We start from the raw sequence: 19,124 nt of genomic DNA on the forward strand, positions 1-19,124 counted from the left end.
ACAGACATCTCCCAAAGATTGAGTATGTGCAGAGTAGGAGGGAAGGGAAATGGGGGGCTGAATTCATAAGGCCATAAGGGTTTGATGAACGAAGGGAGATGCTCACTTGACGTTAATTGGGAATGGCAAAGGCAAGGAAACTGAGCTGAACCAGCAAAGCACACGGCGAGGCTTGGGCACCTCTGTTTCTCTCAATGTTAGCTTTTATCATTTCCTTTTAAACTTCCCACCAAGGTTTGTCAAACTGAATCTCACATTGTTGTTTCTGACCTGATTTTGTTCGTTGCTATTTGGGCTGTGTGCTCCACGGCTCTAGGAATAAACACATTTTCAGCCTGAAGATGTGTCTTTAACCATGCACAGCTGATATTAAGGGACAGTAGCAGTTTTGTTCAAAATGAAGAACATTGCATTGTGCTTGCTTGACTTGTTTTACCAGGGTTTGCACATCTTCTTATGGCATGTATGCCATTGTGACTTTTTTTTCTTTTAAAGAATTCCCCAACCCCCAATCTTGCAGAAGTTGTTGATTTCATAGTGCTGATCGGGGGGTGGGGGAGTGCTATTCTCCCTCTGGTCTCCTGAGCTGTGCAGTGCTGAGACTTATTTTGGTCTAAAATTTCCCTTCCTCTTTAGAAACTTAAGGAAGAGAACCCATGGTTCCTGTAAAGCTTCCATTCTGCATGCTTCCACGCAGTAATCTGGAGTCTCATGTCTTACGCTCATTTTTATTTCTTTAGGCACTAGAAAAACACCCCAACTCCCCAATGACAGCAAAGCAGATTCTGGAGGTCATTCAGAAGGAAGGCTTAAAAGAGACAAGGTCAGTATCCGTCTTAAGTCATTTCTCTCTTGCTGACTAATGGTTGCCACTAGTGAGGCAAGAAGGACGTCTCTAGTTAACACTGTAGTTGATGGTGAATTAAACAAGTATCCACAAATTCTCTTGTGATTGCAACAAAACGCTGTGGTGACCCAAGCTTTCCCCAGAGCTGCCTATTAAGTTAATACATCACCTTTGGTGGATTGATAAAGAGCAGTCGTTGGTAACAAAGAAAGTCATTGTGGTTTAGCCCCACATCAGAGTTACTCCTCTTTCCCTCAAGAGGAGATAGTGTTTCTGAAATTAAGCAGTACAAGGGAAACACTTTTATAGGCTTAATAGAACCTGGGATGTAAAGATGAGCAGACTGATAAAATTCAAAGGGCCAATAAAATATGGCTGAAAATGTAGTCCTCTTATGTTGAAGGCCTCAACTCAGAGTGACTTTTATCAGATAGTGAGACTTTCTATTTATTTTTTAATAGTGGCTTTATTAAGATAGGATTCACCTATAATAAAGTTTGCCCTTTGGTGCCTTGTCTCTGCAGCCATCCTCACTTCTGTAGTCACCTTAAAATGAAATCCTATACTTACTTGTCTCCAGTTGGCACCCCTCAGTAGCCACTAATCTTTGTTGTCTTTATGGATTTTCTATTCTGACATGATCTATAAATGGAATTCATGTAAATATAGCCTTCTGGATCCCCCTCCAGTGTTATGATTCCAATAATGATTGTTATTGTAAAATACACCAAAAGTTCATTACTTTTTGTTGTCAAATAATTTTCTGTTGTATAAATATACCACATTCTGTTTACTCATAATGGTCATTTACATTTATATATTAATTTTACAGCTTTAGTTTTGACCACACAGATGATACCAACTAAGGGAAAAAAATGTATTTTTTTTTTACATAGCACAATAATCATGTTGATATATATCTTTGTTATTAGCTGGGTTATATCAATTAGAATTTGTGTGAATTGGCTATCTGAAAGCTGTAGAAATAGCAACATTAGAGTCACAATGGTTATAATTTGATAGACATTAAATCTACTGAGATACCTTTCAGTACTTTGATATTGAGATAGACAGGCAGTGCGGAATGAATATCCTTGAGCCCAGCTTTTCTTAGACTTGAATTTCATCACCTGTGATTTCTGTTGAATTTGAAGTGTAAGTACCATTAGTCTGCAGCTGTCTAAATGGCATCTTTTGCGAGTTAGATCCATAGACATCACAATCAGTGGGGTATAGATGCTCCTATTTTCATTTCCATTTGGGGAACTTTTTCCTGGTTCCCATGAAGAAACACAGTGAGATAATATAACTACACTATTTTATTGGTCTGTTGCCACAGTAGTGGCAACAGTAGGATACCATTTGCTCATAGTGCCCAAAAGCCCCACAGTAGGAGATCCTGGTTTATGCCGAATGTCAGCATGAGAAATTAGGGAATGTGATGGGGAAAATTGACAATTTTTCTGTTTGCTAACCTGTCAATAAAGCTAAAAATATTAATTCTATTGAGAAAGCACTAAAATGGTCATGCCACAACCAAAGGAGAAAAGGGAGTCATGATCTAAACATGTCAAAGGCCTTGTCCCAGAGCTAACACATTTCTGAATTGTATGCCTAGAAGTAGGTGATTGAAACTCATTCACTAAGCTATCTGTCTCAGGACTGGGGCAATGGCTCGGTGGGGAAAGTGCTTGTAGCACAAGCATAAAGAACTGAGTTTATTCCCCACAAAGTGCACAAAAGCCTGGGGATGGTGATATGTGCCTATAATCTTAGGGGTAGGTAAATTGAAGCAGGATGCTCCCCAAAGTTCACTGGCCAAATAGCCTAGCATAGTCCATGAGCTGTAAGTTCAAAATGAGACTCCGTCTCAAAACATAAAGTAGAGAGTGATAAAAGAAACCCAAATTTGGACTCTGGATCCCTGGATCCCACATGCATGTGCACTTACACACACACACACACACACACATTTATGTGCTTGTACATTTATACACACCACATACACACATATATTCTTATGCAAAAGAGTGACTACCGCTATTGTGTTAGCTTGAAATAATATGGGTCCTGAAAAGTGGTTCTCAACAGTATTTGAATTGCCATTATGATCACAGTGCCACATCTTGCTTTCAAAATGTTCTCTTTTGCAGAGCTGTGCTTTAAATATCTTTTAGTTATGCTGTTAGCAAAGCCAGTCAAAACTCCAAAACAAAATGTCTTCACGGAATAATTAAGAACACTGGAAAGGAATATACAACTCTGTATGCCCCTAAATTCATCCTCTCTCAGTTCCTTATCAACACATCATTTTGTGTGGAAAATCATTGTGTTACAAGTGCCGATCGACTGGTACTGTTATTTAAAGAACCCTGGCAGGCAGTTCCCATGTGAAGGGAAAGGGAAAGAGAGAGACATTGCCGCTCGTTATTGCACGGTCATCTGTAAAGGCAGCTCTGTTTCTGAATGGCCTCAGACATGCATTTCACGTTTTCATTTATTTTCTCTGTATCTTTCACTTTCTGCTCTTCGGTCAGCTGTGATCTGTTATTTACTGCCTGTGTGTTTCTGTTCACTCTTCCCTTCATTTCCAGTCTTAGCTTGCCTCTTAGAATTACCTCTAAGGCAAACCTCCACAGACTCTGTGTGAGTTTGGAACCATCTTGTTATTTCTGTGTGTTCTTTCAGAGAACAGGTGCTGACATTTCTTTTACCTGCCTAATGTACTGTTTTGCTGCTTTTGAAGTTCTTAGATGTTTCCAAATATTTAAAGTAGCTGAATAAATGAAGTGGAACTGTATCTATTTTTCTTAGGTAACGTTTACAAATTCCATCATCAGAAGGTCAATCCTGGATGATTAATTCTTGTTACTTATTAATGTTATGTTTTCCATGAAATACAAGCAGGTTAGGTATGCTTGATCAAGTACAGGGTAGTGATCCTGGGGTGACTGATGTGTCTGTAGCACTCTGAGAGTGACAGTCCTCCATGGTCCCCAGCATTTCTAAGTGTCTGCAGAGTCTCTCAGTATTCCAGGTACTTAACTAAGAGCATTCCTATAAAGCTGTATGCGGTTTTCTTTCCTTTTCTGTGATGCAGAGTCACCTCTGCAGTTCATCTAGCTGCTCTCCAGTGTTTCACAGTGTTCTCATCAGGTGCCATGAGCTCGTTAAGGGCAGAGAAAGCATCTAACTCTCCTGGCACTCAGAAAATAATAAATAGTTGTTGAGTAAATAGTCTCCTTTCTTACCATGTTAATTTTCTGGCTCCCATTGATGACTTTAGCCTACAGTCATGTAGGCCAAACCAACACAGTGTGGTTTATATCCTATTCAGTAACTTGTTTTAAGATCAAAAAGGGACTAACTAGTCTGCAGCAGCCCTACTAAATACTTGTGCATACATCTACAGAAGATTACCCATGAACAAGGGGAGCATGGTTCTGTGGCTTAATTCTAGATCCTTTAAGATTGCTGGTTTAAATTTGCAATTCCAAAAGTTCACAAGGTCCATTATTTTGACAGAGCTAATGTGGATATTAGAATACATTTAACAGATGAAATAGTGTTACTTTGACACTCATGACATTTTATACTGATTTTGCTTCTCTGTAAGTAACACTTTAAGTTATATATATTTAGGTAGACATGATAAAAAGAGCACAGATTTTATGTGTCATTTCCATGTTATTTGTGAACTATCTAAACCATGATTAGAATTTATCTGGAAAAACCAGAATGAGTTTTTAAAGATATCTGAATATAATAAGTTGTCAGAATGTGGTTAGAAAGTTGATTAATGCAATCCCAGTACCGTTTCTGTAGACCAGGTTCTGTTTTCCATATGTATGGTAAACTTTTCTCCCCCTTCATATACTTGAATGAAGGAATTTATCAGTATAGTTTTGTGATATAAAATATCTTGTCCATCTGTGCTTATGCTTTACCGATTCTGATGATACTTAGACTCAGGTCTTTCAGGGCTATTGGTTGTCACAACTAATCAGTCACAATTGTTTGGAAGACTGTTCAGATGGTCAGAGTCTTGCAATCAAATAGTCATGCTGATTGGATAGAGGGGACGGTGGGCACATTCCACCATGCTATGTTGTAGATGAATGTTTGATATACTGCGAGATCCTCAACTGGACATTTCCAGCTTGTCAGAATGCGCTCTGGCCTGCAGTCAGAAATGACAGCTATACCCAGTTCACTAGTTTTGGAAGGTTGCAGACTGTCTCATTGTGATTTTCTGTATTTGACTTCTTATTTAGTATTTGCCTCTCTAGGAGGAACACTGTGGTGGATTTGGTACCACGGGGTATTTCTTGCTGTCCTGTGTCATGTAATTTTTAAGGTGATGCTCTATAAGTAAATAAACCTTCTGTTAGCAGGGCATAGCTAGGCACTTCAAAGTGATTTAGACTTGTATCACTCACCCAACAAGAGCAAAAACAAGCAACCAGTAGCAAATGAGTACCAACCACTTATGCACAATCAGAAAATATCAGTAATTAATGTGACATGAGTCTTCTTGTAGTTTTGATACTATTGGAGAATGGGTAAATAGTTTATAATGGAGCTAATAGGGTCATTAGGAAATATATATATGCACACACACGCTTCCACACAGAGAAAGTATCAACTCAGTCTCTTAAGGGTCAGAGACAGGGCAGTATTTCTGAATATGTTTTAACAATGCTATAGATGCCTTACTATTTAAAAATATGTTTTCATCAAAATTTTACAGAGTAGCAGCCTGTAATTATACATCCTGGTAGGGACACTTGAACAATTTTCTAAATAATCTCTAATTGTTTTAGTGTTACTCAGAAGGCAGACACACTTTAAAAATTGCAATGTAAAATATTCCTCTGAGAAGCTAAGGTTTTGTGATTATTCTAACATGTATGAAAATCTTTTTATCGTCACTGATTATTTTCTGAATAAATTTGCTTTTACCTTGTGCTTTAATGCATTTTATGTTTTTCTTTCTGTGAGTCTTAGTGATGATATGTGGAAATTGGGATCCCCACTTTAAATTAAGGTTTATTAAAGATTTTGCATTTTAAAGGATAAACTGTTAGAAATTCAATTACCACATATAGTGACAAACAATAAAGTCTTTTGACATTGCTCTTGGTGAGATTTACGTTGCTAATTAGCACTATAGGAGGTGATTCTTCCTGGGTGCTGAGATGTTTTGTCTAGAGATAAGAAACACAAATGATTTCTATTACAGAATCAATCCTTATCTCCAGTGTCCATGTTAGCAGCCTTCCCTTTATGCTGAAAGGGTGGAAGAGTTTGTTTGTGTTGGAACATTCTTAGAATTACAGTGTTAGTGCATGGTGTCAGCCCTGCCATTTGTTAACATCTAATTCTCTCATTGTAGAAATGTTGTGCACAGCCAGCCACTGAGAGAGGGATGTGTGAGACAATGGCATGATTAGTCAGAGACCCAGGGCAATTTGCATATGGTTATATGTGTGGCACGTGTGTATAGGCAAACACTTAGAATATAATCTGGTTCGTGGTTGGTGTGTAATTTTACTTACTCATTGCTCAAACTGGTAATTTGCATACAAGTCATTCTTAGCTCGTCTCCCACCATGCCCTTATGCCAGGTTGTTTCAAGAGGCATATCAGCTTCACGTCTTGATTGCATCTATCTTTGTCTGTAGTCTACTGCCCCCCATATTTAGATACTTACTTTTGAAATAGGTTATTGTACCATTTTCTTATCTGCACACCTGATCCCAGAAAAAAAAAACCCTCTTTCAAGTCCATTTTTCCTCTGCTATCATCTATTGTAGCATCTCTTAGCTGACACTGCAAGATATTCCAGGGACAATATGATAGTCTATGAATTAATGAATAAAAAAGTTCTAAGTTTATTCTGTGAAAATTATATGAAACCAAGGACAGTAGTTTATTGCTAATAATATGTTTTTGGATAAATCCAAAGCATTCTGATATTACATAGCTTATAAATGAAAGAAGAAAGCTTGTTTTATGCTTTATAAGTAGGTAAAATTTTGGATCTGGATGTTTATTTATGTGTCTTACCCCCAAAATAATCATTTTAAATGTTTTGTTGGCATTTTGTTTTCTGTTTGTAATTAGGTTTTTATTAAATGATATAATATGGATTATGTGCTCAGCTTAAATATGAGTATCACTGTTTGAAAATGACTATAGTCTCTCAAATTAAACAATTAAAATTTGCTTAGTTAGCATAATTGAAATTATTCTTTAACTTTTTATCACATTTATTTGCATATTTATTAATTTAGAACGCATGAGAGAGTATGTGTGCTTGCACATTAAGAAGTGGAATCCACCAGAAAGGACCCAGGAACCAAACTTAGGTCTTGGGATTGGCAGCAATTGCTTTTCCCCACTGAACATCTCACTTGCCCTTGAAATGACCCCTGAGAGAGACACCGTTACATCTTATTGGTAAAGCAGTTCTCAGGTTAACACATGATTATGTGCAATGTTTTCCTGGAAGCTCAGAGCTTCTTTGAACACTCCTAGGCAAGCTGGGCTTGGGCACTAGTAAGACCTCAAAGCAGGCAACTGATGGTACTACCATAGTTGGTTGGCTAACTTTCATTATGAAATTTCCCCCAGTGCTCCTTAGAAGGTAGGATTAGATGGCAGGACTAACCTGGACTACGCAGTGGGAAGCTTCCTCTAATTAATTAATTAACTAATGGTGAAGGATAGAGCCCACAAGACATTCATAAAGTTCTTTGTGTCCGTGTGTGTGTGTGTGTGTGTGTGTGTATGTGTGTGTGTGTGTTCATCTGTGTTTAATGGGGTGTTCATGAATATCTATGTGTCATGTGTCTGAATGTGTGTGTGGTATGTAGAAGGAGCTGCGGGCTGCGTTCCCACCGGGCTCCTGCACGGCTAGCTTTACACCTGAAATAACAACACACAAATTGTATTCATTTAAACACTGCTTGGCCCATTATCTCTAGCCTCTTACTGGCTAACTTTCACATCTTGATTAACCCATTTCTAATAATCTGTGTAGCACCACGAGGTGGTGGCTTACCGGGAAAGATTCTAGAGTACATCCATCTCGGGTCGGAGAACCATGGCGACTGCCTCACTACCTTCTTTCTCCCAGCATTCTGTTCTGTCTTCCCGGCCTACCTATGTTCTGACCTATCAGGCCAAGCAGTTTTCTTTATTAATTAACCAATGAAACAAAAGATAGATAGAAGACCCTCCTACATCAGTGGTACATGTGTGCATATATAGATATATATGTTTATATAGATATGTATAAATATGTGTTCAGTGTTCATGAGTATATGTATGTACTATGTCTGTACGCTGTGTGCGTGTGTGTGTGTGCATGTGTGTGCGTGAGAGAGAGAGAGAGAGAGAGAGAGAGAGAGAGAGAGAGAGAGAGAGAGAGAGAGAGAGGGAGAGGGAGAGCACTCTCACATGTTCTACTGGAGTTTTTCACATCATTGCTATGTACTCGTCAGAGGCAGTGCCCCACACTGATGCAGTATGTTTCCAAGAGTCTGATCTAGAGTAACTGCCTCTGCCATTGCTGCTGAGTCCCAGATTGAGGTCTGGTGGTGTCTTTTCTGATGGAACCCTCTCCATCTTGTATCTCTCCCCTTTTACTAGTCTTCACACAGCCACATAGGTAGCCAGACTCTTCAGTCACTTCCTACAAGGGTACCAGCCAACCCTCTCAGATCAGAATGCCACCCTTTGGCCTTGGTCACATCTCATAGAGGTGCCTTCACACTGATGTCTACATGGTCATCCTGTGGATAACTGGGAGACAGCAACACTCAGTCAGTGACAATGCTTCAGAATTCGGGTAATTCCCAAAGCCTCTGAGATAACAGCAAGACTTTTTCTAGGACCAGACTGTCCAGCTTTTGTTAGACGGTATCTATAACAATATGCTCACTCATTGCTGTGTCTCCATCAAGTGCACTGAGAATGTGTGTTTTTCTGTATTATTCCTAACACACTAACCAGTGAGATACTCAGCATAAGAAGATTCATGTTCAAACATAATATGTATATTTAAATAATACGAATGGATTTGGATTTTATTTGAAGCCTTTGGTAAAAATAGCTGTGGTGACTGCCTACAACCCTGAGGGCATCAATATCCACTAAGCTGTGCAATTACAGCTATGAAATGGCCACTGCTTAATACATCTTTTTATTCTGTCAAGCTTTCTTTCTCCATTCTTCCAAGTAATTGAACAAAAAAGGTAATTTAAGTGATTTCAGCTTTACCAAGATCTAGGTATAATTTACCCCAGAAACACTGAATACCCTATAAATATTTCAGTGCAGAAATAGAGCCTGAAATGGCTGTGAAATTACTCTGTGCACGAGCCTTTCCAAGTCCTCTGTGCAGGTAGATGTCTGTCGGGGGAGTGGCGCTCACCTGGCGATCTTACTAATTCTCTGTCGCGTGCTTTTGTCTCATCTTATTTCGTTGCTCTGCATTCTTAACCGTCACATGCCAACAGGAGCTGCAGCTCTGCTTCAGTGTTTTGAACTTGATGGCATAATTCAAATGCAAAACACTCGGTATGCTGACATAAGGACTTCTTTTTAGCATTGATTTGTTTTTACAGGCAATAAAAAGGAGGAGATTTTTGTGGAGCAATGATTTCTAAAAGCTATAGTAAATGATTCCTAATCAGTCTCAGTCCTTTAGTTAGAAATGATTATCGTATACTTTCCCCTACATACTAAAGAAAAATCAAATTGATAATTGTTGTCTACAGTTCTGTCTCAAATTCAGGAGATCTACACACATGTGTGAATAATATAGATATTTATCCACACATGCCTGCTCTACATGTGATGGGGAACAAAGTTTCATATTTGCTTTTAGAGCACTTCAAGCTGCCAATATCCATACCCTCAACTGGTTTCAGTCTGCATTGTGAGTGGAAATAGTGCCTAGCATCTCGATTCAAAGAATATTAGAGAAATGAGAGAAGAGAGGAATATCAGAGGGATCAGGGAAATGAATTCTCCAAGACAAAGATCATCATACAAGGGGACTTGATTGAGGGCCTAATCAGTGGTTACTTTAAATGCTTGGAGAATTTGGAGGGCATTTAAAGACAAAGGTTTGTTCTGCCCACATGTCCTAGGACATTGCTGTGTTCTTGAGACTTAACGGTTGTTGTGGTGAACAGGTGAACAAAGTTATGCTCTATTCTTTGGGAGTCAGTGTGTGAGTTTTCTTTGTAAAGAAAACCTTTTGTAAACATGTCTGAAACACAGTGCATACTGTCTCTTCTATGTTTTTGTATCTGGGAACATTTTTGACTTTTCAAAGTCTTCGTAAATGTATGAATATGCTAGTTAGTATTTGTCTAAGTATTGCATTTATTAGTTTATTAAGGAAAGGGAATCCCATGCTTGTACCCACTTTGTTTTTTCTTTCTTTTTATTTTGGCATAGGGCTGAAATAACTCTATTTTATGTAGTTATGCCAAGAAAATTAGCGGGAGGGTTTTGATCATAAAATGAATATTAGCATTTGTTGTTTTTTTCCCTGCCATGCCTAATGCTAAGGGCAATTTACATCAGTTACTAATGGCTTTTAAAGTAAGCTTTGATTGGGATAGATATACTTCCACTTCCCATTTTGGCAACAAAGATATGGAAGCAGATGAAGTAACTTGATAATGTACATTCAGTAGCAAGGGATAAACATGGATTTTGAGGTTCTAGGGTTAGATAGCACAGCCACATAGCTTTAATCCTTTTTAGTCACTTGGAGCCTGAAAAAAAAAACCCAAAAAACAAAAACACAACCTTGACCTCGTGAGTTTCGTGCTGGCCATGCAAGAGTGAAGACATCTGCAAGCCTGGCAGGGACTGCAGCCCACCTGGAATCCCAGAGCTTGGGAGCTGGAGATGGGCTCCCATAAGCAAACTGGCTAGGTAGACTAGCCATATAAGTGAGCTCCAGGTTCATCAAGACCCTGCCTCAGGCAATAACATGAAGAATAATTGAGGAGGACACTTTTAGTCAACCTCTGGCCAATACCCATACACACTTTTGCAAGTACACCCACACATACATGTGTTCACACATGTAAAGACACATGAATGTATTCAAAAGTTACCAATAATTTGATCCTATCACACATATACACATGACTGCACGCACGCACGCACACGCGCACACACACACACACACACACACACATCCTTGGTAGCTGTTTTGATGCAAGATTGGTGTCTTCTATGTGCTAGATTATATATAATACTGATTTTTATTACTGATTGTCAAGACTGTCTTGAGATAAACTTGTTCAAATAGCTTTACAAGTTATAGCTGCATTGTAACTACGGTAGATGGGTGGGGGAAGGATATGACATAGGTCATGCAGATTTTGTGGATTCTCAAACCTTGAGCATATGTTAAATGCCATGCTTGATGCATGCAGAAGTCACAGTGACTTGCAGTGAGGACCTGAGCTATAAACATCAGAATACACACTTCAGATACAACTTCTTACTGTTTGCTTGAGAAAGTAGTGTGCTACAAAGGTATAAAATGTGCTTTGGGAAAAGAGACCTAGGACTCTGTAAAATTACCACTTTTGTACTGTTATCTTAGAATTGTTTCTAGGGAATTAACTAATTATGGTCAAAACATGGTTGCTAACAAAATGTCGATATAATGGAAAAACTGATTTTAGATGCCTGTAGTCTGGATAGTTGTGGGGAAAATGAATAAAAATGGATGGTGTTTATTTGAACCACATGCAAGTGGAAGTGTGAGGGCTGGGATCTTGGTTTTTTTTTTCTCTGAAGAGACGTGGATAGGAAAACTAAAGGGGGCCCCAGTGAATACCTGAGTACCATCTTAGAAGTGGCACTACTGCCTTCTTCCTTAAGAAGAATCATCATGTAATGTTGTCTTTATTTATAGGCTCTATTAGGACCACTTGTCAATGCCCCTCCTGTGACCTGTTTACTTTTCTCCAAGGAGGTACAGAAACAAGGCTTTCTCCTTTCTTATACATGCACAGTATTCAGGCTGTGGCTATCTAGGATTCATGTTTGAGTTGTTCTTCAGAATTCCTACATGAAACATAGCCATGTAAAGTGTGCGTAATGGATTTTGTTTAGTTTGCTAGTTCATGTGTGTTCAGTGAAGGGGATTTGCTTGTTACGAGAAACAGAATAGCAGCATTCACTAAGAGTCACTGGAACACCTTGTCAATAGTGAGTAGATAAGAGAATGGCACAAATATGATTTTCTTCTTTACTGGAGTTGGCATTGAAGCTTCCTTTGGATTCCTCAGCACCATCTTCTAAGAAGAAAAATGATGAGTTAGGAACAGAGAAGTTCTCTTAGGAATTACTAAATGCAGTTATTACTGCTCATTTTTTATTTTGGTTTTCTGCTTTTCTTTTTGTTGTTGTTTGTTTGTTTTGAGACAGGATCTTGTGGGCCCAAGCTGGCATCAAAGTTGTTCACTAGACAAGACCAAGGTTGCCTTGCACCCCCATTCCTTCTGCATCTCCCTCCTTCCACTTCCAGCTTACTGGTCCCAAATAAAAGTCTAACTTTAGTATTAGAGACATTAACTTGATTGAAATAAATATATATTTATTGTCTTTAGAGCTACTTTTCTCCATATTACAGAAAAGCTGTAACTTTGTTTTCAGTATTTTATAAATTTCTTTGTATGCTGGTTTAGTTGTGCTTTCGTTTTGTATGAAAAGGATGAAGAATTTTGGAAGAAATTTCAGAGGCATTTCTGAACAACTAGAAACAGATAAGTGCCCAAAATTTCATAGCCACTCTTTCCTTTCCCATCTGTCCACCTACCCAAGCAGTTTCGAGCCTTTATGTAGAGACCGTTTCATTGCCTGAAGAACTTAGGGAAGGCTAATTCTAAATAACAAACAGAGTTCTGTCCTTGCTAAAGTGACAGAGTCAGGACTGAGTTCTAGAGAAGCCCACCTACTGAGGTCAGTACTTTTCCAACTTAAAAATGGCTTGGAAACTCAGTATGGGGGCAAACTCCCCTTTAGTCAGATCTTTCAAAGCCCTTTCTGCTTCAAGATAAGCTAAGCTATGAGTGGATTTTAACTTGGCATAATAGTGACTTATTTCTAGTATTGACAGATTGTGTAGCCATAGGCTCTTGTGTCTAAAGACAAGTAAACTTGGGCTTGTAAAAAGGACTTGCTCTGTCTCCACCAGAAAAGCTGGCAAATATCTGGCTTTTCTCTCAACCTCAGAGAGACTGATCAGTTTGGAATATGAGGACATTATACAAAAACTTAATAGTAGATACAGGGCTTGCATGTGAACTGGTTGGTAGGAGTTAAGGTCAATGAGATGTCACATTGTAAATGTATACATGTAACTAACATTCTGGCTCTAGTTTTGTGGACTTTTTGCCTTCGAGATCTTTCCCAAGGGAGGGCCAGAATAGACAATACTGATTCCTTCATGGACTGATTCAGAGAGTCAGTTGAACCCAGCCAGGCTTCGTGAGCCTATCAAATTGAAAGAGCATTTTTCTGACCATCCTTAGCCCAGTTCATTTTTCAAGGACATATGAGGAATATATGCATGAGGCATGAGCCAATACTTTGACCTGCAGACAGACTGAATCAGAAACATCCTACTGCATCCACATTTTCTTCTTTTTCTCAGATTTTCCCACTGAACCTCTATGTGATTTTTATGTATTCATGTTTTTCATATTATGGTATTATTTTATTTGTACTTATATCATTCTTGTAGCTATATAAATAAAATAAGACCAATTATATATTTAGATATAATAGTATTAAAATAGCAAAAATTGTTTTTTTATATAACATGAAGAGCCCAACAGGTAAATGGAAATGTGTTACCTAGTGAAAATTGAAGCAAAATCATTTCTCAGGTTTTCCTGGTAGTAACAATCACTTGATTCTTTTTATGAGTAAAATTTTAGTTATCAGCATGGTATAGGATATGTGAGTGTGTGTGTTAGTATGTATGTGCATGTGTGTGTATGTGCGTATGTGTGTGCATACATATATATATATATATATATCTCATACCACACTGACTATATATATATAATTTATCTGATTAAATAAAGCTAACTTCAGTTTCATTTGAAGCTATCAAATCTCAATTACAACTAATTCATCATATACTGCATAGTTTCTCAGTTGTGGAATAAAATTGATGCTATAATTTATATTATATGTGGTTAATATAAATTAAAATTTAAAAATAAAATTTAAAGCACATTATAAAGGTTTATTGCTGAGTTTAGGAAACCATTTGTAATTACTACTTCCAGATAGTTCGTCATGGGTTTTAAAAGCTAAGATGAAACAAAGGTTTCTGATTGTTCTTTAAGCTACCTTACAATGTTAAGCTAATGTGTAGGTTTGCTATGCTATTGTGGGCTACGAGAACAAATGGGTTAGTCACAGTCCTATTCACTTCTCAGGTTAGCATCTGTAGAGGGAATCCAAGGGACAGTGAGGTAAATAGCTCTGTTCGTTCAGCATACTCCTATAGCCAGGTCCTCTCATCATGTTCCTGCGGCATCTCGGTTCATCTATTTTAATCCTAACAGACAAGAGAACCTATAGCTGAAAAGAGAAGTGCATGGGATCCTTTTAAAGACTGTTCTGGAAGTGTGTTTCAGTTGCACCTGTGCCCCATTAGCCACACACTCTTTTGTAGTAGCTTGAAAGGGAAGCTGGGGGATATATTTGTCACACTCCTGAGGGAGATAGGTATGTTCCCAGAAAGAAATGGAGAGAGAAGGAATCTTAAAGAGGGGCCCTAATGTGGAAATACTGCCAGCCTCCATCACATCTGATTTTTCATTTTTATTTCTTGTGCTTGATTTGTATTAGACATGTATCAGCAGTTTTACATTTAAAAACCACTATTGCATATTGCATGTACTTTTCACGTATTTCAGGTCTGCCAGACTCTACTCAGCTTGTGAGAACCCAGCCCTTTCCATCTCTCCTTCAAGCCCCAATCCAAACATGATGTTTTCCTCCTCTAGCCTCCATTCATCATTTTATCCTTGCTAATGCATGGTAATGTGATGTGTGTGTTCCTTTGCTGTCTAATAAGCTCTTAAATTTACCATGTTGTAATAGGACTGCCATTCCATTGATGGTGGAATTTATGTCTCATTGATTTTTCTTTCTCCTGTGGTTCCCTTCATATAATAAGCTGATGAAATTTTCTGATTGACTGAATGGAAATGCAAATTCTAGCTCTTCTTCTGCTTTAAACATAATGTGTTAGCCTAGATAACTCACTCAGTCTTTTTCTCTTGTCTTTCCAGTAAGATAGGGAAAATCCAACTTTATTTGCATTATAAGGTTGTTACAAAGATAAAGTGATTTGGAATCCCTTGGAAAATGTGCTGCCAAGTTTAAGATGTTTGGTATAGAAAATTTTACTGTTGGCTGCTTTGTTTGTAACTTGGAAACAGTTAATCATGATGGAATGGCATCCAACTTGTATTCTGAAATAATATACAGTAGCATTTTGGGACACTGATTTCAAATGCTTGAAATTTTAAAAAGAAATATATGATAGTTTCTTCTTATTTTCTGTAAAACTTTTCAGAATTTAAATGGGGGATTATAGTTAGTTTGTATTCTTAATTAGGATTCAATAACAAGATTTAAAATAATTGTTTCTTCATGGAACAGACGCGGAGTGTTTTGGATTCTAGGAGAAGGGGATTTCCTGATATGTAGCACAGTGGCAGTACATCCTTCTTCAGTTAACCAGATTCTTGGAGCCATCCAAATTTTGCTCAAAATTTGAACATTAAGCTTTAAACACAGAAAATGAAATTTTTGCGGGAGGATTTCAAGAGAGAACAAGAGCACCATCTTTGGAAGTGTATATATGTGTAGGGAACAATTACTTGGTAAATCGATGCAGTTATTTGTGTCTGTCATTAAGTATTTTAATATACTGAATGCTTACAATGTGTTGTGTTTTCCTTTATACCAAAATAGATGTACTGCCTATTTAATGGCATATAGCATAGAATATATTTTACTTAGGAGTACTGATTTTTCAAGTTCTGGTAAGGTACATAGATCCTAATGCTTTGGCTGGTCATTATGACCACTGTCACCATAATTCCTGTTTGTCATTTAAGGTCCAGGTTGTCACCTTCCCTGGGGAAACTTTTCCGTAGTACCTTGGCAGAAACTAATTTCCTTCCTTTCTGTCCCATGGGAAAACTTTAATGTGTTGTTGTTGTTTCATTCACATGTCTTTCTGAAACCCAGCTAAACTCTTAGAGAGCTGTTGACACACCTTTTTCATATTTGTGTTTTCCACGCAGTTCCTAGATCATGGTACACATCACAGCAGACATTTATTTGGTCAAATATCTATTCTCGTAGACACCTATAGCTTGCATCTGCCTACAGAGGAGTTTTAAGAGATTTATTCCTTGAGTGTTCTGTGGTCAGAACCTTGGGTTGTGCAGCCAGGGATCAGTCATATGCCAGATATAACAACTTTCAGTGTGAGTGGTGTAATGCAAAGTCCCAACTTGACTGTAAATTTGAATATGCCACTAATAGGTTATACTTTTGCTTTTATATTTTTATGAGCTTCAACATATTATTTTCTGGATTTTTTTCCATCTAGAGGAGTCAGTATTTCTTCACATGAGTCTTAGTGAAAGACATGTCACTTTCTATGAGAGATGAAGTTTAGGAAGAGCACGCTTACAAATGTAACGAGTACTATATTTGGTAGAAATCTCAGGTCCAGAACTGTCTAAAAGATTTCTGGATATTTGACATCTACAGAATAATTGTGTTGTGAGAGAAAGTATCTATGAGGTGGGCAGCAGAGGAAATATAGCAGATGGTCATTTTAAATCTCTTTCATTTTAATGTAAACTGAATGTTACTGACAGGAATGAGACGAGCCTGGCCAGTAGAGGAAGTGAAGAGATGGGGAGGCAGGATTCCATTAGCTTTAAAGGAAATTGAATATAACAGAGTTTGTGCATCACAGTTCGCTTCCTTTAAAAAAAAACAGAACAATAATTTAGGGTAAGTACATAGACAATGAAGCTATGGTGATCCAAGTCACTTAATTTTATTCTGAATACAACCTTGGAACGGAAAAATGATGTGAAATTTGTGGTGGGAATGAAAGTTGTAGTTAGTTGTCACCATTTAGTGATTTTAGACTATGGGACGTGCTGAAAAGGAGCCAGTCTCAGTCTTTTGACAAAGGGCCCAAGAAAATATGATATTGAACTCTGGCTAATTATTGAGAACTCCTTGCAGTGTCTTTCATATTGTTTTTGAGAAACCTATTCAGTTGGGAGAAAAAATGATTTAGCCTTAGTTTTAATTCTTTTTCCTTTTTAAGGCTCGTGGGGTGGCTCCCGATCATTTACACTTCTGAAGTTGTTGTGCAGTCTAAGATTTTGAGCCCTGTGCCCATGATGAGTCTAGAACTCTTCATAGTGGACAGTCTAAAGTGCAGTGCAAGCTGTGGTGGCGGCGATTATGAAAGAGTTGCCTACACAGTGAGATTGGGGCGAGTCAAGAGATGCTTAGTAAAATCAAATGGAGCTTCAAGAGTTAATGCGCCACTGCTATTTCCTGAGACAGCTAAGACTCCTTAGAAATATATAAGCATAGTTTGATCCTGTTTAACAAGTTTAGAAGATCAGGCTTGGAAACCTACATTGTGTTTTCTCTCTTCCCTTCAGGACAAAGTATGTTCCATTTGGGATCACCTCAACCGCCTTACCGGGCAGCACCAGGTCTTCCTGGCTTTACTGCGTCCCTTCTACTGGAAAGGACCTTTCCCTGAGTGTTATCTCCACCCTGAAAAGGCAATATATATATATAGAGATGGATTCAGTGGCTGTAAATAAATATGACATAGTAGAAGAGTGGTTTGTGGGAGTTTTACTATATATACACATATATAATATTTTCCAGTCTGGTTTCAGACCCCGGCATGGCTTGGAGACAGCGTTGGTGTGTATGAAGGCTCTTCCTCGAATGAAGGATTTGGGACACCTTTCCATGATGATTGTATTAGAGCCTCAGCTGCTTTCGTGGTGGTCATGAGGTGATGCTGAACCGAATGCTTGAACTAGCAGGAGTGGCTGGGATTGCAGTGGAGTGGTTCCGTTCATTCCTTCCGGGTAGGTACCAGCTAGTGTTGTGGGTGAAATGGACATTGGGGGTCTTCCTGTATGGAACCCCGTAGCAGTCGCTCATTTCTCTATTCATATTTAGTGGACATGAGAGAGTTACAGGATGCCTGAAGGCCAGGCAGTGTGAGCTGAATGACTGGGTCAAAGGTGATGAGAGAGATTCCCCAATTGAAGTCACTCACATCTGTCATTTCGGCTGCTCTCGCGTGACAATGCGGACTAGAATGGAGACTCAGAAAGTGGGATGTGTTGGGAAGTGAAAATATGAAAGGCTATAGAGTTATTTTTAACTTTTCTGCTTGAATTATGGTCTTTGTCAACTGTGGCCATATGATATAAACAAATTTATCTATAATCATAAAATTCCTATGATAATATTGGATAGCAATATTTATTTTACCCCCTGGAATATCTCTGAGGCTTCTTCCCTGTGAATACTGACTACATCTCCATGGTCTTGGTGGAAGGTGTAGTCTTTTATTCACATTTATTTTGGACTCTTTGATGAAAGTAGCCAGACTACTTGAATAATTACCTTTGAGGTTAAGGATAAATGGGCTGTTTTGTCTTCACTGAAAAGCACCTCATTATTCTGACTGTTGTTCTAAGAATTGCATCGGGTTCTACTTCTGAGGGATACAGGAGCATGCGTACTGCCTCTAATTTCTCTCGTGCTGCTTAAGCACTGTGAGATTTTACAAAGAATTTGCTAGAGTTTCTTCCATTTTGGATATGTTCCTTAGGAACTTGGTGCTTCTTGGTTTCTAATTAATCATATGATATTATTTCAGTTATTTTCATTGGGGAATGAAGTGTGTTGAGTGCTGAACATACAGGAAGTTCAGGTAGAGACCTGAAAGGAAACACAGATGTGTGAGTCTGTAAATATCATTAGAGCCGCTGGTTGAATGTCATCCTGGCAAAAGGGCAGGAAGCTCACATTTGTGCAGTAAGTGATCAGTGTCAGGCACAGGGCCAAGCGCTTTCTAGTTTTTAGTTCATTAAATCCTCACAGGAGCATTGAGAAAGAGGGTGCTGTTTCTTCA

The 19,124-nt window shown here is 38.3% G+C and overlaps 1 protein-coding gene across 1 annotated transcript in view; it reads left to right on the forward strand.

Annotated features, from left to right (window-relative positions):
- The first annotated feature begins 746 nt into the window (after positions 1–746).
- The window catches only part of Asxl3 (ASXL transcriptional regulator 3), a 141,781-nt gene continuing 123,403 nt past the window's right edge, over positions 747–19,124 (forward strand). Inside the window, exon 1 of the mRNA XM_038332071.1 lies at positions 747–823. Coding sequence (XP_038187999.1) covers positions 768–823 — 56 coding nt within the window. The 5' untranslated portion in view covers positions 747–767. The remainder of the gene's footprint in view (positions 824–19,124) is intronic.

This window comes from Arvicola amphibius, chromosome 5 (assembly GCF_903992535.2).
Source record: "Arvicola amphibius chromosome 5, mArvAmp1.2, whole genome shotgun sequence".
Taxonomy (NCBI): Eukaryota; Metazoa; Chordata; class Mammalia; order Rodentia; family Cricetidae; genus Arvicola; species Arvicola amphibius.